Below are 23879 nucleotides of genomic sequence, written 5' to 3'. Positions count from 1 at the left end.
TGGTGGCAAAAATGTACAGATGCCTAAAAAACAGGAATATTTGAATGTACCGATATTTTAAGAAATTGGGCCCCCAGTGTCCCTTCCTGTTGCAGCGTCGTGTGGCGTATGGCTGGCACGCATTCACGGGTGGAGCGTGCACCGTACCTCGTGGTCCCGCTGCCTGGCTGCCGTGGCTCTGTTCATGTCTTCGGCATCCCTGACGTGGTCAAGAGCCTGGTCAAGTGATTCCTGGAGGTCTGACAACTTAGCATTGTAGTCATCCAGCTGCTCCAGGACGACAGGAAACAGAGAGCGGGTGTCATTGGACAGCCGCTGCCAGCTCTCGGCCTGGTTCAGCACTGGGAAGAGATAGGCACAGACACTCAGTGTGGGCCGCGCGGCTCCTCTCATTCCACCCGGCCCTTAGCGGAGGTGCCAACTCGTCAGGCCGGGCCTTCCTCAGCAACAGGGACTGGGGCTGTTGTTCATAAAAATAGCCCCGTGTTTTATACTCCAAGAAAGACAGACTGTGCTGTAGGGTTTGGGAGCCCCTGCATGACAGCCAGAAAGAGAGTTCGATTAGTTTTTCCATCGAGATTATGTTTTTTTGTGGAAACCATGTCATTATACTGTGTTTATTGTTACCCGGGATATTAATAATTTTACCAGACAAGGGTGTTTAGATATACACCCTTGGATATAATAGTAAAAACTCTTAAAAATAGTAAAGACTCTTAAAAAAATAGTAAAAACTCTTAAAAGTAACCAGAATCATCTTGTCTGGTACTGACAAGTGGTGTTCACAACCACTCATTTTTCTGTATTTTCTCCAGGTGATTGTTTTTGGGTAGCTTCTTTAGGCCCAACATAAGCCATTATTTTGGGTGGTAGGAAGATTAAAAAGATTGTATTTCAGCTACAAGAATATTAATGACCAAGCGATGATACATTCTTAAATTCCGTATATGTCTTCATTCTCTGATCAAAGCAATACGCATTGAGTCTGACCCTTAATTCTCTTTTTCCTCCAGGGACTATCAGTCTGACTTTTTGAGGTTTTGTATTTCCTTTCATCACTGTGAGCAGAAGATACAAGCTCACGGCTGAGTAAAGAAGGTGGTTAAAAATGCATGGACTACGTGGAAGGTGGCTAAGTGGGAGATGTGATTGGTTTCATTTCCCCAGGGCAGCCTCGTTACATTCTCAAATAGACAAGGAGTGTGGAAGCATCTGCCTGTGACGTCAGAGCTCCAGCCTTCCTGAGCGCTGGCTTCATCAGAAGTGGGGCCTGACCGGCCTCTTGGGTTCTCACTGTTTCTGAGACTTCATACATTTGCTATGACAATATGCCTTTATGGGAAGAATGTTCCTCTTCTGCAATATGGACAATAATTTTTAGCAGAAGTTGATGGGAACTATTGCAGGGACATAAATTAGTGCAGGTGTTCAGGTGTTCTTAACCCTCCCCCCCTTTTTTTGTTCTTAACCCTTCTTATGCCACGGGACCCTTTACCTTCTAGTGAAGCCTTCAGACCCCTTCTGATAATGTATTTTAAAATGTGTAAAATAAAATATATAGACCTAAAAAGAAGACCTATATATTAAAAAAAAAACCCAAATTGGTAATATGGCAACACATGAGCTTCTTATTAATGCATAAAATAACCAGAGTTAGAGGCAAGGCCTCATAACCGCATAATTTTGAATTACTGATGAACCTAATGAGATAAGAACTTGTGAAATAAGAGTTTAGCTAAAATCTGATATCCAAGTCCATGGCTTCTCTTGTTGATTGTAGAGATTAAAAGGGACATGGATTCTTCACAACTCTTGCCATCAAGAGTAGAACCTATTTCCTCACACCTTTAATCTGGGCTGGTCTGGGCCAGTAAGATAGATACAACATGGTTGAGTTCCATTCTTGCCTTCCTGGAAAGCTGCTGCCTGTGAATGAACCTGGGCAAGGCTCCTTGAGGGTAACACCCGACTAGGGGGAGAGGCCCAGCCATCCCCGCTAAGGCCCCAGGCAGAGGAGGGAGGCCAGCTCGTGCTACGTGGAGCAGAGATCAGCTGTCCAGGTTGAGTTGAGCCCAAATTGCCAATGAAATCACGAGCAAATAAATGGTTATCATTTTAAATGAATATGTTTGGGTGAGTCGTTGATAACCGATCGAGCGACCAAGTCATAGGTTCCCTGATCCTACCGTGGTTTCTTGCCTACAGTCATCATGAAAGCAAGTGTTAAATTTGCACTGGAGGTTAAGAGTCATTAAAAGTCCTTCTCAGACCTCAGAACATGAATGTTGCTGGGCCTGTGGCTTTACCGCCTTCTCGATAAAATTTCTTTTATTGTAATTCTGAAAATTGGTTCCTCTTAGGTTTTCTTCCCCTATTTTACATGTTTTCATCAACTGTGAAGTCCCTGTTTCTTGTCCTCAGGAGTTTCAGGTCTATAGATTCTGTGTGGCATGTCAGCTGTTTTCAAAAGCTCAAGGTTGGGCCTGGATGTAAAAATCTTGGATTACCTGAGACCATGTCCAAGGTTCTAAATAGCAGTGAATAGGGGCACCTGGGTGGCTTAGTCGGTGAAGTGTCTGTCTTTGGCTCAGGTCATGATCCCCGGGTCCTAGGATGCAGCCCTGTGTTGGGCTCCCTGCTTCACGGGGAGTCTGCTTCTCCCTGTCCCTCTGCCCCTCTCCCCACTCATGCTCTCTCTCTCTCTGTCTCTCTGTCTCAAATAAATGAATAAAATCTTTTTTAAAAATAGCTGCAAATATTGAGGATTGCTTGATTCGACCAGAAATGCTCCCCCATGGCTCAGTGTCCTCACTTGGACCCACAACGGAAGCAGACACGTGCTCTGCAAGTGGATATACTTACGTTCATGGGCTTCATCTACTTCTTCATCAACTAGCTCCCTTTGTGTGAAGAATGGCTGACGGCGTCTGATCTCCTCCAGCATTTTCTGGGCCAACACAAGCTTCTCAGAGATTTCCTCAGAGGTCAGTTCGTGCTCTTCCCCGTAGTAAAGCATCTTGTTGTTGATCTCTGAAAGGCAGGACACAGTGAGGGAAAGAAAGCACAGTGGGGGGTCTGGGCGTTTCCCAGTCACTGAAAACACTGAAAACACAGGGAGTGAGGGCAAAGGGCTGGGTGGATCCTAAAATGGAAAGAGGGCTTCATTCAGAGACAGCGGCGTACCGATGCTCACGCTGCAAGCACTGGTCGCCAGGGTTGGAGTTCACCATATATTCCAAGGAGAATTAAAACCTGAGGAAACAACTCTGCTTCCCATTTGCTGTCTTCAGAATGGGAATGAGATTAATGTAAAGTCTGTCCTGACTTCACAGTGTCTGGTTTCCATAGTAATGTCTGAACATTAATATTTAACACACACAAATCCAGGGTCTTTGATCAACCTTTTTTTTTTTTTTAAATAAAATACATAACTAGAGAAAATCGTCTGAGGTAGCACCTGTCATAGGATGTGTTAGAGGCATTAATTCTATTTTAGCCACAATTTATCTGCCCAAAGCTCTAAACCAAAATGAGAGCATATTGATAGTAGTTCAAGTAGGTGTTTCAGAGTATTCCATAGGCCAGATATGACATAGAGGTTTGAGTGTTTATTTGTTCATATAGATTTATAAATTTTGTGTGTATACACACCACATTCTGCAATTGCCTTCTGTAGTATGACGGTCAAGACTGGGCCATTTTAATGCTGGCTCATTTTCGGCCCGCTTCCGTAAGTAGGGTGGAGAATTTTAGAACCAAAGGCACTGCTGATGTTCCGAGGGATGAGACCAGTTGTCTACATGTCAACAGAGCTGAATTGTTCTTTGACTTTCTCTTCCTTCTAAATATGATCAGATGAGAGTTATGTAATTGCCACCTTGTCCTCTGACAGCTCTGGGAGGAAGCATTTTATCTTCCTGGCACAAATGAGATTGTGTGTCTGTGGTTTACTATGATCTATGCGGTTGGCCAGACAAGATGGGTAAACAAACAGTGGCGTCACATAAATCAAACCAGATAAGGCCTTGTATTTTATATGGATAATAGCTTGAAGGTCACCAATAGTTATTTTACAGATGGTTGGGCAAAAGCAGGACACACTATTGGTACCGTGTAGCATTCCTAAATTCTGAAGGAAGAGAGATAAACGGGTAAGAGGCTTTTAACGTTGTGAATATTACCGAGAAAGTCATAGGGAAACCGAGATACGCTACAAACAAAACTTATGAAGGGATTAAACATTCACTTTTCAAGTGAAATCTATAATATTAACTCAGAAATAAGCTAAACATCAGTCCCCCTCCCCACCCTACCCCCCTTAGATCTAGCACTTGCAGTGCTGACTTCTTTGGCATTTTGCTCCAAATACTACATGTTCAATTGGGGCCTGTTTTATTTTAGCCATGTCTGGCGTAGATTAGAAAAAGGAAATGTAGGCAATAACATTTTTTTGCCTTAGTCTTTGGAGACTATTCATACATTATTTTTAAAAGGTAAACTGATGGAAATTATTGTTTCCCATTTATATTTCTTTTGTATTTCTTTCATCTTCTCCAGTGCTTAAAGGGTCAAATAGAGGGCTTAGATGCCTTCCAAATGAAACACGTTAGAATAAAAGATTTACCGCAGCCAAGGTGAATTATTTTCTCTGAATGGCTTACGAGGATGTTTGCTTTATTTGCTGCCTAGAGGGGCATTTATTTCTTAATTAGATGAGGTCGGCTCATCTAAGTTCAATCTTACTTTTTGAAAAAAAAAATCAATAGTAACTCTAAAATGTCACAGGAAAAAAATGTTTTACTGGTAGATGCAAAAGCACAAGACAGTGAGGACGGGATTGAGGGGTGTCTGAAATGCATGCCATTTATTTTTATTGTGTAGTACAGGCAGCAAAGAAAATACAGCAAGTGTCTAATCTCGGCTCCATTCATCCTTTTGCCTGGAATATGCTCCTTATACTTCAATATAAAGATATGACCTTCCCACTGTGGGCTCCTTCACTGCCATTGTGCCCTGAGATGCACTTGTTGTTGTCACCCAACTCTTAATACATAGGATAAAAGCTGTGGACACACACAAATACTGTACCTTAGCAGACTGTAACCCACGGAAATTCTTTTTATAATGAGTGAAAGTGCCTATTTTCTGTTGGCTAATTGAAGGCTGGTTTTCAGTAGGCTATTAAGACAGTCCTCAAAATATAGCCAGCACTTATCAGAAGTTAGAGCACAAAGAAGTCCTCCCCTAAGAGGGAAGGTAAAGCCACAAGGCTTTAGGGTAAAGAAATCTCACATGCCCCCCGGGACCCCTCCTCCAGGCTTTTCTTCTGGACTGGGGACCGGAGCACATTGCCTGCCTGGTCTTTGGGAAATGGCATCGTAGAGACACCTTAAGACAGTTTGGATTAGTGGACAGTTTCCTGCCACTCTAAAGGCAGTGTTTTTGCTGTAAAGTGTCCAGAAAACATGACTCCTACTCAGCTCTTGCATTTTAGGACACCATAGCAATTCCATTTCTTCTGCTGGAAAGGTAATCTGGCCTTCCATCTCCTTGAAATGCCTGGAAAGGGAATGATTCTATACATTTATTCTTGACAACCAACACATAGAAAGTAGAGATGAGTACTTGGGGCTCCTAGACGGACAAACTAGGAGACCAAATATAACAGATACACTACTCATATTATATATAAACTAGAGGACCTATATATGATCTATACACTACTCATATTATATACAATATATATATAATATTATATATATGCACTTATGATATTTCATGTATATATAAAATGTATGTATTGTATATGAGTAGTGTATAGATCACATATATTTCATATATATGAAATACCATAAATGCATATATATTACCTTATATCTAACAGTTCCTGGCACAGAGTAAACATGAAGAGTGACCATATTTCTGTTGTTTTAACAAACACGAATGATTCCTTGACATTGAGCTGTAGGAGAGGAGAATATATTTACCTTGAATTTTATCCCTCATGTCATGAGCTTGCTCCATGAGTTGAGTTGCGTGGTTAATGGTATCCATGCTTTCCTTCTGAGCCAGCTTGCCCCTTCTCAAGGCTTGACTTTCCTACAAATAATCCATATAAACACCAGCTTAACTTTACGAGAAGGGGATGTTGTGTACGTGCATGTAGCGGCGGGTGGGCATACCGTATTCCATTACACACAAAGTTCCTGGGCACGGAAAGCTCTGGAACACCTAAAATGGTCCCAGAACTCATGCGTTGCAGGCAGACGTGATGGCCCACTTTGGAACTGCAGGATGCTCTGAACTCAGCCAGAGTCCTCTGCGCTGGTCACGGTTCAGTCCAAACCAACCGCCTTGCATATGTAATTTACTCTTTGAATTTTTACTGTAGCTCCGGATTCCAGACTAGGAAATTACCCATGTCTGCTGACCAATCTGACATTGTGCAGACGGAAGAGCGTCAAGTTTCCCAGTGGCGGGGGTGGGATGGGGGGGACTGTTGAGAAAGTAGGCAGACCTTGAAATGCTTGCGCGTCCAGGGGTTGCTCCTGGGTGGTCCAGCCAGTGCTGACACCCAATTACCCCAGAGGTGGGAGGGATCATGCTGCCTGGGCTCAGTGTGGTTTTCCGTGCCGCAGTCCAAATTCCCAGGGACACTGATGGCACTTGGGTACAAAGGGCTCCCCTGGCAGATCTGGCCCAGAGTGAATTGAGACTCTTCTCTGAGAAGCAGACTCCATCCTCTCCGCTTGGGAGCTTCCGTGTCAGAGCTCCCATGCAGTATTTGTCGAGATGAGATCCCCACTCGAATGCAGCTTCTGGAAGGACGAGTGGGTATGTATGTGCACGTGCGTGTTTCTGTGTGTGCAAGGACAGAAGCTCATCTAAGAAATGGTTCAAGGCCGGGACCCTGGCCTGCGTGCAGGGCATTGGGGATGCGGAGCACTGGAAAGATCGACTCATGGCTTATGTGTAAGAGGGGAAATTCTCCTGACACTTGGTAGATGCCCATCGGCCTCATCTGGTGCTTTTCTGGGCTCAGGTCTCTTAACAAAAGGCTTCGGTATCTGAGTGGACTGCAGGCTGGTCTGCCCACTGCTGCTGCACCAGGACAGGGGAGGGGTCTTTTCAAAATCCTCTCCTCTGAGGCCTCAGTGTCCCAGCCGGGGGATTATGACATGATTTTACATGGAATGCTTTATGCTTTCCAGGCATAACCCACAGAGAATGCAGAAATGGCATCAGAGCAAGCATGTGCCCCAGAGGCTTTCTCAAGTGAGCCCCAATGTCTCCCATATAAAGCTCCCTGTGCAGCGGTGATGCTCCCCCAAACAGCGGGCCCTCCGAATGGACCCTGCATCTGAGTCATCACGTCCTTCCTCCAAGGCCCGTCTTCCTCCTGCCTTGTTCTAATGCTTTCCAGTCACACAAAATCTGGGGCCATTTTAATATTATACGATGCAGAAAATAAGATGAATCTTACTCTGACGTCAGTTCTCCCCGCTTTTAAAAATTATGGATGCAGACATTTAAAACATCTAGAAATTTTTAACAAGTTATTTTTGATTCAGTTTGAGTTATATTTGCAAAGCGCAACACTTAAAAAATTTTTTTTTTTTTTACTTTGGCTTCATCCTTCAGAGAAAAAGGCCTGTCCTAATTACTGTATTCATTTAACTTATTTCTTGATAAGGAAACTTTGAAGTTGAAGCAATGAAAGGCCGGAGAAAAATGCAATACTTCTGAAAAAACTCCTTTCCGACGAACACCAGAGGGCGCCTGGATATACGCTATATATTTAATAAAAGTCTCCATTCGTGGTAAAGAACGGTCATCACTTTAAATTGGAAATTTATTGGCTCTAATAGATAGTGATGCCTTATTTGAAAGTTTTATTTTTTTTCTCTAACTTTGCTTATGGAAGAAAAATAATGGTAAAACCGCATGGTAAAACTGCGGCATCCTGCTTTAAGAGCTAAAATTAAAAAAAAATAACTCACAACTGTAAACCAGTTGATGGTTTACATTACAAATAGATGAATCATTTACTCACTTCGACCTCAAACATTCCTTGTACCTTTTTGATATAAAAAGTGGCAAGAACTCTTTGGTAATACAGTGCATCAAGGGTGGTGTATCTAGATTACTGATTTAGAAAAAAAAAAAATCAACCAGACTAAGTGAGGGTTGATAATCAATATCTAGGTTGATCATATACATTATTGTTTGCACTGTGACACTTTTGAAAGGGAAAGGAAAAACTTTCAGTGGTCACTCTGGGAGATTAGCGTAAATAAGGTTGTTACTGGACAAAACAGTAGTGGGAATACCTGTGTGCCATTTCAGGATGTGTACAGGGATACCTACCGTGGGTGTCCCTGCCTCCTGAATGTGGATGGCTTCTGAAATCTTTTCCTCTGAGCTACAGGCTCAACTCTTTCTCTAACTGCCCTCTGGGTGTCCATAGAAAAATGTCCAGAGTAATTCATTCTGTAATTTGATTTTTTGATATTTTTAATTTATTTTCTTACTTATTTTATTTTTAAACGATTTTATTTATTTATCCATGAGAGACACACAGAGAGAGGGAGAGACACAGGCAGAGGGAGAAGCAGGCTCCATGCAGGGAGCCTGATGCGGGACACGATTCCGGGACTCCAGGATCACTTCCTGAGCCAAAGGCAGACGCTCAACCCCTAAGACAACCAGGCGTCCCCGTACTTATTTATTTTAAATGTAATCTCTACCCCCAACGCGGGGCTTGGACTCATGATCCTGAGGTCAAGAATCACATGCTCTACTGACCAAGCCAGCCGGGCACCCCCATTCTGTAATCCTAGAAAAGTCATGTCTCTACGCCAGAGCGTCCTTCCTTGTTACTCATGTCCAACTGGTCACCACATTGTTCTTATTCTGCTTGCCATTCCGGCCTCTCTTCCTGTTCCGTACCACCACGGTCCTCATTGATTCCTAGTCACTGCAGATTCTTTCAAGTGAAGGCAAGGTAGTACTCAACCTGGCTTACCTAGACTACTGAGGCAATTTTCCAGACTACTGGAGTCAGGATCTTCAGTCTTCCCTCACCAATCCATCATCCCTACTGCAGAGGAATGTTTTTGAAATTTCCAATCTGACCAGTTCATTGTCCTGTGTAAATACATCAGTGTTCTCCAGAGTCCACGGGCTGAAGTGCGCCTGTTCTTGAGCGTGGTGGTCGACGTTCCTTGTGATCTGGCTTCTGAGAACTTCTTCAGCAGTATCTCCTGCTCTTTGCCTTACAGCTAATCCTGCACTAGGCCATGGCCAAGGGTCTTCTAGTTCTAAGGACACACTATGAACATCTCTCTGCTCTTGCAGTATTTTCTCTTGTTTGGAAGTATTCGATAAACTCCCAGTCATTTTGAAATACATACCCATGTGTAAACAATACACAGGTGGCTCAGTCGGTTAAGCGCCTGCCTTTGGCTCAGATCATGACCCCAGGGTCCTGGGATCGAGCTCCGTATCAGGCTCCCTGCTCCGTGGGAAGCCTGCTGCTTCTCCTTCTATCCCCTGCCTGCTACTCCCCTTTCTTGTGCTCTCTCTCCATCAAATAAATAAATAAAATCTTAAAAAAGAAGAAAAAAAAAAGGAAACACATAGGTCAATACTCACCTTCTCTGAGAAGCATTTCCTCAAGTATCACAAATTCAGTATTTCTTCCTTAGAGTTCTCTCTTTCACCCTGTAGCATGCCTCTTACCAAATGCTATATATTATTATTTTATTTTACATGCCTGTTTTCCCTGCTAGACTGTGAGCTGCTTGAGAGCAGGGTTTATGCTCTATCATCATGTTCGTTTCAGCATCTAGCACCCAGCACAATCCCTTATACACCAGGTGTTAAGTGACGCTTTTGGAATTCAAACATATTTTTTGCCCTACATTTTTATCAGGATCAGAAAGGAGGCTCAGGCGCTTTTGATGTCTACAGTTGACCTACTTTCCTTGTGGTCCTAAACATCTCTCTGATGCACTGATAAGCAGGGAGCTTTGTTGTGGCTGAAGGAGGAGGGTGGAGAGGGAGGAGGTGGGGAAGTGGAGGGGATGGTGCAGCACCCCTTGAGCCAGCCCTTGGAGACTGGGCTCCATGCCTTGGGCTCTGCATTGCAAAGTCAAGTTCCGGTTGGTAAGGGGGAGCGCTGAGCTTGGGAGAGGGCCCCCACCTCTACTTTCACTTGTAGCCTAGTGCCACTCTGAGCATGGTGGCTCGGGAACATGGGAAGGTGCAATCGTGACATAGCCTTTGGCACTTCCTTGCAGACATGATCAGCAGGGCTGGAAGAGTGAGGTCCTTTAGAGCAGGGCTATCTGTGAAGACCAACACCCGGGCACCCTTTCGGGGGGTTCCCAGAAGTCAGAGGGCAGGAAAGGGCTGTAGAATTTTCCAAAAGGGGACTTGGTTGTGAAGGTTGGGACAAAACCAGTAACTTTAGGTTAATGTGAATTGTGAGCTTCGGGTCTCACGAGGTTTATAACGCCAATTTGCAGGCAGGTATTTTCAAATTCAAGAGGCAACATTACTGTGATTAAAAAAAAAAAATCACCGTGGGAACCTACAGTGAACTCCTTCATTCTATTTAAAGGCAAATATTAGTTACTTATGTGTAGGAGACTTTCTAAGGCAATCCTTTTCTTAAATCCTTCCAAGAATCAATCACGGACTTTTCTAGACTAAAGGATTGAAGGATGCTTGAGAGGTCATTAAGCTCTGGGCATTTGTTTCAAAATGTTTTAGCGGGTTCTTATGCCATCTGGACTGTTGTCAAAGTTAGAAGGACCTTATTTTCAATAAGAGTCAGTGGAAGTAGCTGGAAGTTTCAGGAGCTTTATCACCAACCTCTGTTCTTGGTGCCCAGGAGCCTTTTCTACTGTGATGTCACTTTTAAGCTCATGCTATTTCCTCCCTATGAAAGCCTGCATTTACCTTCTACTGGAAGTGGAAAAATTGTACAACAAAAGGATCAGTAACTGTGTCTGAGCTGTGAGAGGACCTAATCTTGGGGAAAATATTTTCTCAAGAATTGAGACACTTTGGGCAAATTCCAACCATGGTACCGACATGAAAAAACAATGAGTTTTTTCACAGAGGTTTCTTTCCTGGTATTTCCTCCTTTGAAATTTAAGACATTGCATCGCTTTCTACATACGCTTGCGGCTGGATTAATATGCACCATTGCATGGGAATGAAGGACACAATTTTCATTTTTTTTCTTCATACACATTTCAAAGTAGTTGAATCTTCCAAAGCTAAGATTAGAAAATTCACGTTTTTTAAAAGCATAATCTCTTAAACGTTTAAGAGGCCCAGGGTCAAAAGAGACGATTAGAGTTATTTTGACTTTTATTTTTGTAGAAAATAAGAGCTGTTTTTGAGAGGAATTTTAACAATTGATAATGCCAAAGACCAATGTTTGAACGTAGAAATTCCAGAGCACCCTGGTTAGCACTGGTAGAGAATAATCAGGGGGGGGGGAAACGTGTCAGACATTTTAATATGTAAAATACGGCACCTTGTGGCTTAGTTATATTTTTTCTTTATTAGTACAGATGGATATTTTTCCATTCGGCTCCTGAGGAATGTATTTAATAGTCTTTCAATGTTGACTCCGCTCCTGTTTTAATGTTTTTCTTGTTAATTTGTGAGAGGTTTTACAAGCCATATTTCCCTCAATATTTTTCTTAGTCTAGTTAAATTTTCATTGATTTAGTTGTTTTACTGGGCATTTGAAATTTTATCTTGTCAAATCTATTACCTCTTTTTATCATGATTCTTCACGCTGTATTGAAGCATACTGTTATTTCTTTTCAAGGTTTAACAAATACTTAGTTCTGCTTTCTTATGGATTTGAGGTTTAAACTCAAGTCTTGATCTGTGTGGAATTTATTTTGGCATGTGGTATCAAGTGAAATTTGAAAGTGATTTTTTTTTTCCTGTCCACCTGCAAGATTGTTTTCTCAGCATGATTCTTCTTTCCTTTATTCTTTAATGCATCCTTCAGCAAACATTTAAGTTATATATTCTATACAATAAAGTGTATTTCTGGAGTCTCCACAGCTCTTAGCCATAAAATATTATGGCAAACAACTGACCGACTACCCTAATTGAAACATATATCAACCACATGAACCAGAAGCAAATACAATGAAAGTTCCCCCATACACATAGTTTTTCCAAGGAAAGCAATCAAAATGGGAAGAGACTGTAGAGATCAAGTATATTAGCTTTCTCCACAGATCTTGCCTTGATTTATTTTAAGGCACATGGGTCACTGCATTTTTCCTGTGCTGTGTTAAGCCTCAATCGTTGGTGACTAGCCAGGCCGGCCCCAGCTAAAGCCTTTCTCTGAAGGCAGCCCCAGAAACTGAATACATACCCTTTCAGCTAACTCCTCCACGTCAGACAGAAAGCTTTTCATCGTGTTCTCAGCATTGTTGATTTGTATCTTTCTTAGGACGTACTGGTTTTCTCTTTCTGACAATTTTGTCTGTGGGGAAAAAAGTTTTGAAAATACTCAGCAGATGTGCACACCAGGTTTTAAAAACATCTACACAAAGGGGCACCTGGGCGGTGCGGTCACCCACACCGAGTCAGGTGTCTGACTCTTGGATTTGGCCCAGGTCGTGATCTCACAGTCCTGAGAGTGAGCCCCATGTCGGGCTCTGTGCTCTGTGCAGAGTCTGCTTAAGACTCTCTCTCCTTCTGCCCCTCCTCCTGCATGCTCTCTCTCTCTCAAATAAATCCTTTTTCTTTTTTTAAGATTTTATTTATTTATTCATCAGAGACACACAAAGAGAGAGAGAGAGAGGCAGAGACACAGGCAGAGAGAGAAGCAGGCTCCATGAGGGGAGCCCGATGTGGGACTCGATCCCAGGACCCCAAGATCACGCCCTGGGCTGAAGTCAGGCGCTAAACCGCTGAGCCATCCAGGTGTCCTCAAATAAATAAAACTTTAAAAATATATATATACATACAACACTTTCAATGTAAGAGGACTCGGAGTAGAATGTGAGCATCTGTTATCAAAACTGTGGGGTCTGAAGGCTGCTGCAAGCTGGTGTGAAGATTGGGGTCTGCAAAAGGGTTCCAGCAGCCTACAGGGCCACCATTCTGCAAGCTCTGCTCACTGGGCCAGAGACCCTGACCCGGGTTGTGCCGGTCATGGAGAAAGGGCACATTTTTCTAATTTCACAAAGCACCATATATAGACTGGTGGAGGCCCAGGGTATCTGACCTTTACAATTCCAATTTTGGCAGGCCCTGGAGGAAATGATGAACCCACTAGGATTAATGTAATGTAAAATGTAATATAAAATGGAGTTTGGAAATTTATTTATTTATTTTTTGAGAAGCAGAGCAGTTTTCTTTATTTCTGATCATTTGTCCTTTCTTTTCCATTTTTGAGGAGTTAGAGAGCTAATGTAGCTTTTTGCCTGGATTACTTTGGAGTAAGCCTTTCAATCCTGGCTCTGATTTCCTGTCGGCTATAATTATATGTATCTTGAAGTTGTGCTGCTGAGGAAAGAGAGTTCAAGCCGTATCAAGAGGCCTGAGTCTGGATGACTCCTCTGAGGAGTAGTACCTTCATGTATCCAAACAGATGAGTTTGGATAAAAATGATTCCTAAGTTTGGAACAGGATGCTCACTAGGAGTCCAACCAGCTCTGTGATTTTGTGCTTCTTGATTTGCTTTACATTTTGCATATTTGGCCAATTGCTGTGATTATCAACTATTTGCACTTCTAAAAAGTAGAATAATGAACACTTTCTAGGACAGGTACTATTGTAACTGCTCTACTATCTCGCTTGCTGAATTCTCTCAACAACCCATGAGGTAGGTGCAATTATTTATCCTCAGTGCCAGTGCAGAAAACTGAAGAAAGAACAGATTAAGTAACGTACTCAAGGTCACATAGTCTGAATGCAATCAGTGTGGTTTCAAAGTTTATGCTCTTACCCATGATGCAAAATTGACAAAGTAAAAAAACGTGTGCCAGTATTAATTCCATTATCCTTCCAGTTAATTACTATTGTTAAAAAAAAAAATCTGTTGCTTGTCACAGAAGCCCATAATTTAGAGGGGAAAAACACCTCTTAAAGTTGAGATATGTGAGTACTGTTACAGTCTACTGTTTTTGGCTGTTGTCTTGTTTATTAGATATGAACCACAAGACCCATGAGGAGACCCTGACCGTGTACGTGCTTCAGTGTGTGTGCGTGTGCATGCATGTGTGTGTGTGTGTGTGTAGAGGGGAATGAGAGAGACTGTACATCAATAAGAAAGAAAGGGAAGGGTGGGAGAGAGAGAGAGAGAGAGAGAGAGAGAGAGAAACTACTAGAGAAACTCCTCAAAGCACCATAAATTGAGGTTAAGGTAGTGGTAAGTGTGTGGTAAGGACCCAAATCACCAATGTACATTTTTACCAAGGAAGTAAGAGCGTTTGCCTTCCCTCAGTAGTTTGGTACATAGATACTGTTTGTTGAAGTTACTGCATTTTCCATATTAACTTCTCTTATAGACGGAAGCTCTTGCTTTTGGCTGAAGCTCATGATTACAATCAACTTTTTCTGATTTCCTAGTCCAACACTCCCTCCGTAACAGCTATGGGCCTCGGATGATAGAAGGGACTGAGTCATAGGAGCAATTCCACAAACGAGCATGGGATACGCCTGCAGGTACAACATGGCCACATACTTTGAGGAGGTAGATGGTGGAGTTGAGTTCATTCACGTGCCTATGAGCAGCCGCACCGGACGATACACTCAACAGACCAGATTTGCTTTCTTCAATCGACAGCGCCGCTAACCGAAGGTCATCAATCAGATCCCAGATGCACTTATCACAGCCTGGAGGTAAAATGGACATGTCGTTTTTTTAAAATGGAGTCACCCAGGAAGCTTGTGCTCTAGCAGATCATTACGCGGACTTCCTCGGTTCATATCATTTTTATGTTTGTTTCCCAAGGAGCTGGTCGGGGTCAGAACCAGACCTTGCGTTCAAAGCACATTAGAGCCTAAGATGACTCAACCTGTGCGTCGGGCCCTCTCCCCACTTAAAACATAACAAAATGAACGCATTTTGTTCATGCAAAATGCATGCAACAGAGAAAGTAGGCTGTCGTGGACACACCAGTCACTGAACTGAGAAAGAAAGGAGGCATAGAAGCGCAAGCCATTGGCAAGATGGGTGGGCGAGGAGAAGCACTCTCTCCACCTCTCTTTAGCGGTAGGACAGCCCCCTGGGATGGCTCTCTTCCTGCTGGGATTTTGCTTGGTGCCCACTGGTGAAGAGGCCTGTTTGGTAGGCACCCAGGTACCCTCCTCTTTCCTACTCTTATCCCAGGGGTGGCTCAGCGCCTCCGCATGGCCGGACCACCCATCTGGACCAACACTGCAGCCATAAGGAGGTCTGCAGAATGCCACTGCTTGCGTGTATCTGCTCGATCTGGGCATGTGGTCAAGTAGGCTGTAGTTTCTTCCAACTCCTTGCATTTCACATTTGAGTTCCTCTTACTGCTGTCATCGGGGTGGGGGGCCCAGTGGCCCCTCGAGGCACCCTCAGGAGGACAGCAGACCGAGCTTTGAAACCCGTCTTGACCCCTCTTGGAAACTTTCCTGTTCCCAGTCTCTCTTCCTCAGACTCTACTCTTTTCTAATGAACCAATGAAGGAAGACTGAAGCGTTAATAGTTGTTAATATGTTAATTTGTTATTTGAAGTTTAACATGGTCTCATTTTTACACTATCTTGAAGGAATGACGCCCCAGCCAGCACATCAGGGCTGGTGGAGGAGATGTGCGGGGCTGAGCAAGCATCTTGGTGGCCTTAAAGTGACCTCGCTGATCAGCATGTGAACTTTGCCTTGCTTGAGCCTCACGTCCTGCACCATCTTCTAAGGTGTGAATCATTGGTAATATTGATCTCTTGGGCTCAGATCAAGATGCTTTTGTTTGGGGGAGAGGATCTGAATGTTAAAATAGTCTTTAAACCACTCTACTTTGAGGCAAATATTAGTTATGTTCTCAGTAAAAGGGCTTTCTAAGGCAAACCTTCTCTTAAATACTTCTAAAAATCAGTCATAGACGTTTCTAGATGAACAGCTTGAAGGATGCCTGAGAAATCATTAAGACCAGCTCTGGGCATTTGTTTGAAGTGGTTCAGCAGGCTCCTGCACCGTCAGGACTGCCCATCATATGACTGACAAGAAAGGCAGAGACACCCAGGAAAGTAAGAGGACAGCTCCACTCCACAGGGCCTGCGTATTTTCTTTCTGGTGCCCCTTCAGTTTCGGAGTGATTTGGGAAAAGCCACCTAAGTCTCTTAGTGTTTTGGTTTCCCTGGTGTTGCAAAGCATTGTCTGAAGACAATGGTGGGGGGTGCGATATATACTGCGTTATCTGAGGACTTGAGAATAATATACAAAAAGGAGCTAAAATGAACTCGGTCCACCCACAAGGTAAGATGCTGAACTTTAAGGCTTCATGACTTAAGTTTTCTAAAATAGAGTCTCTTAAATATGTCAATCACCCGTTTGCCAATTGGAATCAAGTAGAGCGCCGAATCGCTTTGGCTTAGGGTCCACTTGGTGGAGGCACAGGCAGGGTTAAAGCCAGGGGTGGGACTCAGGCAGTTTCTAGAGAGGGGATTGCATAGCTCATCTTAATCCTACACCTGCAGCACATTAGAGAGAGTGGGGTTAGTCAATCATGTACTGTTATTTTTACTTATGGTTGGGCAGTCCGTGCCTGTAGGGGGTTCAAAACCTTCTTCCAAGCATTCTCCGGTTACGCTGTCACACGGGCCTCCCCCGCAATTGCACACTGTGGGAAACAAAAACAAGACATTAGGGATTCGTTGCTTAATGCTTCAAATATGGCAATGTTTCCCGGGTTTCTAGAAATACTGGCTATCAGTAGATAGTTCTTCCAATGGGAATTGATTATAGAGTCTGTGAGCTCAGCGGCCTTGTCAAAGGTGGTCCTGGGACAGAAGTCACTCTAACTTTTCTAGGACTCCTCTCTCAACTTTTCAGAATTCTGACAATACTGTGCAATTGCTCCAGTCCAGAAAGATCCTGGGAAGTTTCACAAAGTACAGAACGATCCCGGGACCCATCATTCAACGGGAATCTGAGAGCCCTCCTTTGGTTGCAGACGGATTCTCCAGTTGAATCCAACTCTAGGGTTGATCATTGCCAGGTGTGAGGGAGGAGCAGCCCAGTGGGAGGGAGGGAGGAGGCTCAAGAGCGATTTTTGGCTCCCACGGTGCTTGACCCTTGGCAAGGCTGACTTCAAACCTCCAAATGATAGCTATCAGTGGGATGGCTAGGATTAATGTCGTGGGAAGATTCGGGAAGATATTTATGTGAATTTAGAAGACCTGAGAGCTCATTCTTAATCTACTAATGATTTTCAAGAAGGTTTTTGGAAAAACCGAAAACCAAAAACAACACCCCAATCTCATCAGGCTGTTCATTTTCCGCTAAATTTCTCAGTAGCAATTAATCTATAATATTTTATATTTATTTATTTATTTATTTATTTATTTATTTGTTTGTTTATTCATTTATTTTTAATCTGTAATATTTTAAAAAGATATCCCAAGCTATCGATGCTAGCCATGAGCTGGAATGGTATTGTGAATTCTCCCCCACTTCTTAACTGTCTTTACAGAATAATCATAAAAAATTAGCTTCAAGAGGGACGTGCATTTATTACATTTTAGCCGTGTAATGTTCCACAAGGTGGAGATTCATTAGGCAATTCAGCGAGATCCTGCTTCATGGCTTCTAATGTTAGCATCTTTCCTAAGAGTGATCTGCATCGATGTAGTTTAACCTAAGTTTAGTAAATGTTTTGAGAATCGGAACTTCAGGGTCTAAAACTTTGATTTTGCCCACACTCTTTCAGATGCTGGTTTTCTCTCTTCAGTCTGACGGGACTGGACACGGAAGTCCTCTCCTGCCCCGGGAGCTATGCCTTAGTGCACTTCGTTTTCTTGTAGACGTGTTTACTTTTACTGTGACTTCTGCAGATCCTATGTGCCTTCTTCCCAACTTTAAACTCTTTGCTCCTTAAAATCTTTTCAGGTGGGAATCTGCTTCAGTGAGGGGGATTCCAGTAGAAGCGTGCCGCGAGAGCACAAGGCCTCTTCCTCTCAAAGTCACAAAAGAGTAAGAAATATTCCATCTTAACCTTCCTTTGCTTCTAGAAGAAGGCAATTTACCTTTGTTTCCGAAGCGCTTCACTCTATGCAGCAAGTGGATTAGAGAGATCACGAGTAACACGTGTGCATTTCAGTCTAGCTGAAGTTTAACCAGGAAGATTTCTTACACTATCCCTGCAATATTTTACTTTGACAATTTGAGGAAATTGGGGGATGACTACACTGCACCCTTGGCTTGCTCATCTATTTCACTAAGAAATTTACCAAACATAACTGATAAAAGAACATGGCTTCCAGAATAAGAGAACTGAGATAAATCTTGCAAATTTCCCTTCAGAATTCTGGTCAATGATAGATAATCTGTGGAAGTCTGTTTTACTTCTTTGATCAAAATCAGAAGAATATGGGGATCCCTGGGTGGCTCAGCATTTTTGTGCCGCCTTCAGCCCAGGGCGTGACCCTGGAGACCTGGGATCGAGTCCCACGTCCAGCTCCCTGCATGGAGCCTGCTTCTCCCTCTGCCTGTGTCTCGGTCCCTCTCTCTTTCCCTCTCTGTGTCTCTCATGAATAAATAAAATCTTTAAAAAAAATCAGAAGAATATAAGATAAGGTGAAGGTTCATTTGTGTGACTGTCTCATGGTTTATTGTACCCATGATCTGACTTATACCAGTAGCCTTGATAGTAATCTACCCTTGGTGAGTTTGGGATGCACATTCCTAAGAATGCACATGGCCCTGGAAAAGTGACAAGGGGGCACTTGCAGTTTTCCCCAGCGTTGATCCACCTGAATTCAGTGTGCACGCTGGCTGGGATCTACAGTAGCGTACCTGCACAGTTCTTGGCTATCCTGGCATCCCCATAGTAGCCAGGGGCACAGCGTTCACACTTGAATCCCGTGGTGTTGCGGAGGCAGTTCCTACACTGGCCGGTGACCTCATCACAATCTTCAAAGATCAGGTTGGGATCTGAATTTCCACTGCAGTCACATTTCTTACAGGTGCTTCCAATCAGCAAGGGGTTTCCATAGTAACCAGGGGCACATCTAAGGCAGAAATCGCAGGTTAAAAATTTAGCAGCCATGGTTTTTCTTCTCTTTCATCTTCTTTCCTACCAAGAGAAAGGATAGTGAATATACGTGGATTGCCCTTCCAGAATTCATTCCCACTTTTCCATCTTCCTATTACAGAACCACTCTTCCCTATTGGGATGAAGTCCATTTAGTTTGGTCAGAACTTCAGGTGCACGAATGTCTAGATATAACTAGTGTGTGGGTGTTGTGGGTCACCCCAATGACTAGGGTGCATGGCTGGTATATGATCGAGAGCTGTCAGACATGCTAAATGAAGAGGCAGGTAGCACTCAGCTCTGGCAGCCATCGTGTGGTGGAGGGAAGGCGGTGTGGACACAAAGCGGAGGGCAGGGCTGAGAGTACCACAGATACATGGAATTGGAGCCCAGATGGCCATTACTGTGGACATTTTAATATGTGAGCCTACAGAGGCCGAGCGCCTAACTGCCTTGTTGTGAGGGCTGAGCTGGTGTCTATGCTCATGCCAGCTGGGCCCTTAATGAGAGACCCCAGCTCCGTTGGAGAATAGAGACCAAAATCCATCCAGTCTTTGCTGGACTTGTTAAGCTGTGCCTTCAGGGCGAGGCTGCTTCTGCTTAGGGGAAGAAATGCCTTTCCCTACTTTTCCCAAAGGGGCCTTGTGGGACAGTAGAGGCCCCACTGTGAGTGGTGGGACCACAGGCCCCCATCCAAGGGAGCAGCTACTCAGCTCCTGTCCACTGTTTCCAGATTGTAGCCTTGAGAGAATGGAGGATCTGTGTTGCCAGATCTCTCTATTTTTAAAGAAAAAAACTGAAGTTTGGATTTTGATGTGAAAACACGATTTTTAAGGGCTGGCTCAAGCTTTGTAAGAAACTGTCTGAGCCAAACTACACATGTTTCTGGCTGGCTATAGCCTCCTCTTTGCTGTGACCCCAACGCAGTGTCGAGACTGGCTAACTGGAGCCGAAGACGCTTTGGGAGTGGCTGGAAAGAATGTGCAGTCACCCCTCCGTGGAGCTGAAGGTCAGGCGCAGGAGTGGGTTCTGATGTGAGAGAGAATAAGAAAGGGAGCCAAGGGAGGTTTTCATGATGAAAGCAGAGGTGGGGGGAGCCGGTGTTGGCTTCAGATGCAGGTGGGCTGCGGGCTGGAATGGGGAGGCAAGGCTGGGGTGTGGAGGGCCTGGGCTGGGGCGTTGGCCTTGGGGAGGAAAGCAAGGGAGGACTTTCCAAGGAAATCAGGAAGACCTGGCCAATAATAACAAGACATTACTTTCTTCTTCTTCTTCTTCTTTTTTTTTTTTTAAATGCTTGCATGATTCAGAACATTTGAAAAATAGAGAAATGAAGATCACCTGTAATCCTAAGGTCCTAACAAAATCACTGTCCGATATTTTGCCTGAGTTCCTCCAGGCTTTATTCCCATGTCTCAATTTTTTGGTGTAGTTGTAATGGTGACGTATGTTCAATCTGTGTGCCCTTTATTTGCATCGTGTCTCATAGTGTCGCCGAGGTGAGTTTATTCAGTTCCCACAGACACCCGGGAGGTAGGCCACACGGGCCTGGCATTCTGAGGCTGAGAGGCTACTTTGGTTTTCCAGGCTCATGTAGCAAGGAACTCCCAGCACAAGACCCACACCTTCTGACCCTGATGTTCTTTCCTTCACTCCACCCTGGACCACAGTGCTGCTGCTATAAAGGAATGAATGAATTCTTCCAACAAAGGGACAATTCAGGTCTATTTTATGTAGGGTGTGGAGAGACGGGAAGAGGAAAAACACACAGCCCATGCCCTGAAAGAGCAGGAAACAAATCAAGCACAATTATACATAATACCATAAACTCTAGGAATCGAGGTCTATGCACAAGATAAGGATGAATGTTAAGTGCCACACAACCCACAGAGACACCCCCAGGAGGAAATGTTCAGTGAGTTTTGTTATTCATACTCCTGTCTTTGCACCTCTGATTTATGGCTTCTCTGGTTCCCAAGCCAGCACAAACCATTCCTCTGTGGAACACATGGCTGGACTGAATTCCTATCCCTCGCCGCAGTTCACCAGCCAGAGAGTATTAGACTCTTGGTCCCACTGAGAGGGGCCTCAGACCTGCCACCTCGGAGTAGGGAATCCCGGGGTCTGGGTGCAAAGGACCTTGCCCAAGCTTCCAGAGGTCAGGCGCCACTTCCTTCCTTCTCTCCGTTGAATCCCACTGTATCTGGTGTCCTTAGGTTGTCTCGTGGTCTCCCGCAAGAGAAAAACCACATTCTCCATTCTGCAAGTCAGAACCTCAGTCCCAGTGGCAAGCTACTTTGAGTTTCGAGAACATCTTTTGGTGGTAGGTTCAGAGGCAGTGAACTTCATGCATGTGCTCAAGTGCATTTTCTCTCTCTTTCTCTCTGCCTCTAACAAAAAATGAGGTTAAAAAATGTACTATTTAGAGCAAAAGTCACACTGGGGTGAGAATGAGAATCGCAAAACTCCTGTCTATGAGGCCTGTACGCTTTACAATCATTTGCATCAGGTGCTAGCTTGCATTTGCAACCTCTATTCAGCCAGAAGGCAGTGTCCTACTCAGTTCGGTGTCACCCTCTTCCATTTTCTGGGCGTGAAGAGGAGTGGGAAGCAAACAGAGCAGGCGATGACTGACGCTCGTCACTACAGGTGCCTTTTTAAAGGAACATTAACAGTACCGTCATTGATTTTTCATTAAATCAAAAAAGGCTGTTACTTAAGCAAAAATGACTGAGTGCCTTTCTTGTTCCAGATACTGTGATGAGGGGAGAGCGGCAGAGAAATGAATGAGATGCAACTTTTGCTGAGGAGCTTCTACTTTAATAGTAGAGACTGAAAAAAAAAAAAAAAAAAAAAAACCAAAAACCCAAAACTCTGAAATGTGTGATTTTGAGCATGTGGCTTAATTTCTCTGTCTCTCACTTTCCTACTCTATAAATAAGGATGAAAATGGTATCTCATAGGATTTTTTTTTTTAAGGTTTAAATGTATCATTGTATGTAAAGTGCTGTCAAGGCGCCGGCACAGGCACAGGGTAAGCCTCCCTAAGGTTGCTATTTTTCCCCTCCTGGTCAGGCCATCATCCGCAGCTGGGCTGGAGGATCTGAGGAGCAGCAGCTCCCACGTGGAGAAGTTGAAGTGTGAGGTGAGGAAAGGACTTTGGGAACCAGCCCGCCAGGGGCCGGGGGAGGCTACAAACACGGACCTCATTATAAAGACGAGGGCGTTTGAGGTGTTTTGCACGGAAAGAGAGAAGGGAAGGGAAGAGGGTTTGGTAAGAGGGTCATGTTCTGTGCTGCAGAGCTATGTTTCTCAAACTCGTGTGCGTCACGGATCCCTGTGAAAGGGAAAACATTTTCATAGGACACCTCTCCTGGTGTGCACCGAAATGATCTTTAAATCTTTAAGTAGATCGAACAGAAAACTGGGTAGAAACTCCTTACACCTATGGCTTTTATACATTTTGAAAACCAAAGTAAATTCTGCAGATAAAACACAAACAAAACTGTGAAACCACTGAATTCGAACTGATAGCATCAATTCAAGACAATGGGTGAGGTTGTCTTGTTGCAACTGAATGGCCACTTGCGACAGGACGTGGGAGGGGATGGTGCGAGTTCCGCACCCACGTCCCGCCATGTGCTGTGTGAGGACTCGGTCTGCTTTGACGTCGTGCCATTTGGCCTCCAACTGTCTGGCATGTGTCACTGACACCCCCCCCCCCCCCCGGCTGGTACTTTCTCCTCTGCTTTGAGGCAGATCTCCCTTTATCATAAAGTGGTTCTACAGAAAGTCCAGAACATGTTTCAAGTGACTTTTTCCTCGAGATTATCACTGAAGTTGAACATTCCCTGAGAACTCATGAACCTCCACGAATATTTCCGAGGACACCAGCGGGTCTTAAGGAACCGCCTGAGAAACCGTGTTCCACATCAAGCAGGTGCGCTATCGGGGGCTGAGCAGCGGGTCGCAGGCAGTGAGGATTGGTACAAGAGCCCAGCAGAGAGCCCTAAAACAGGTCCCCGGGCCTCCCTCCTGGAGGTTCTTTCTCAGTGGGGCCCAGAGGGGAGGTGGGGAAGGTTCAGGAATCCAAGGTTTCCAGGAAATACTCCCCTACAGTCAGATTCGAAAACCGTCCCTTGGCTAAAAGATCTCTCAGGACAGAAACACCTAGTGTGTTCTCGGTTTGGACCGATTTCATTTTTGTTTGAAATAGGCACCCGGGGACGCCTGGGTGGCTTAGCAGTTAAGCTCCTGCCCTCGGCCCAGGGCGTGACCCCGGGGTCCCGGGATCGAGTCCCACGTCGGGCTCCCTGCATGGAGCCTGCTTCTTCCTCTGCCTGTGTCTCTGCCTCTCTCTCTCTCTCTCTCTCTCTCTCTCTCATGAATAAACAAAATAAAAAAAAAAGAAAGAAAGAAATAGGCATCCACATGAGTCAGCAGCATATCTTGAAAACATCTTGTGGAGAAGTCCCAGGTCACCAATATATTGAAAATATAGATTAGACTGAAGCTTAACTGGGACGATCCAACAACTTGGTGATTAAACTCAAAGCGAAACACCCCCACCAGTCTCAGGGCCAAACACAAGGCAAAAGCGGTGGGGGCTCCC

General features: G+C 44.3%; 1 protein-coding gene across 2 annotated transcripts in view; it reads right to left on the bottom strand.

Annotated features, from left to right (window-relative positions):
* Positions 1–23879, bottom strand: part of LAMA4 (laminin subunit alpha 4) — a 142133-nt gene that overhangs the window by 59994 nt on the left and 58260 nt on the right. The window contains exons 5-11 of one of the 2 annotated variants that reach the window (XM_077902715.1): positions 19033–19247; positions 16763–16858; positions 14735–14886; positions 12416–12526; positions 5988–6099; positions 2863–3030; positions 148–341 (exon numbers count right to left, since the gene is read on the bottom strand). In XM_077902715.1, coding sequence (XP_077758841.1) covers positions 148–341; positions 2863–3030; positions 5988–6099; positions 12416–12526; positions 14735–14886; positions 16763–16858; positions 19033–19247 — 1048 coding nt within the window. Of the gene's footprint in view, positions 1–147; positions 342–2862; positions 3031–5987; positions 6100–12415; positions 12527–14734; positions 14893–16762; positions 16859–19032; positions 19248–23879 lie in introns of both variants that reach the window. The other variant, XM_077902716.1, reaches the window with a different exon arrangement.

Source organism: Canis aureus, chromosome 7 (genome assembly GCF_053574225.1).
Source record: "Canis aureus isolate CA01 chromosome 7, VMU_Caureus_v.1.0, whole genome shotgun sequence".
NCBI lineage: Eukaryota > Metazoa > Chordata > Mammalia > Carnivora > Canidae > Canis > Canis aureus.
Note: the sequence above shows the minus strand (reverse complement) of the source record. Positions and strands in the feature narration are given on the sequence as shown.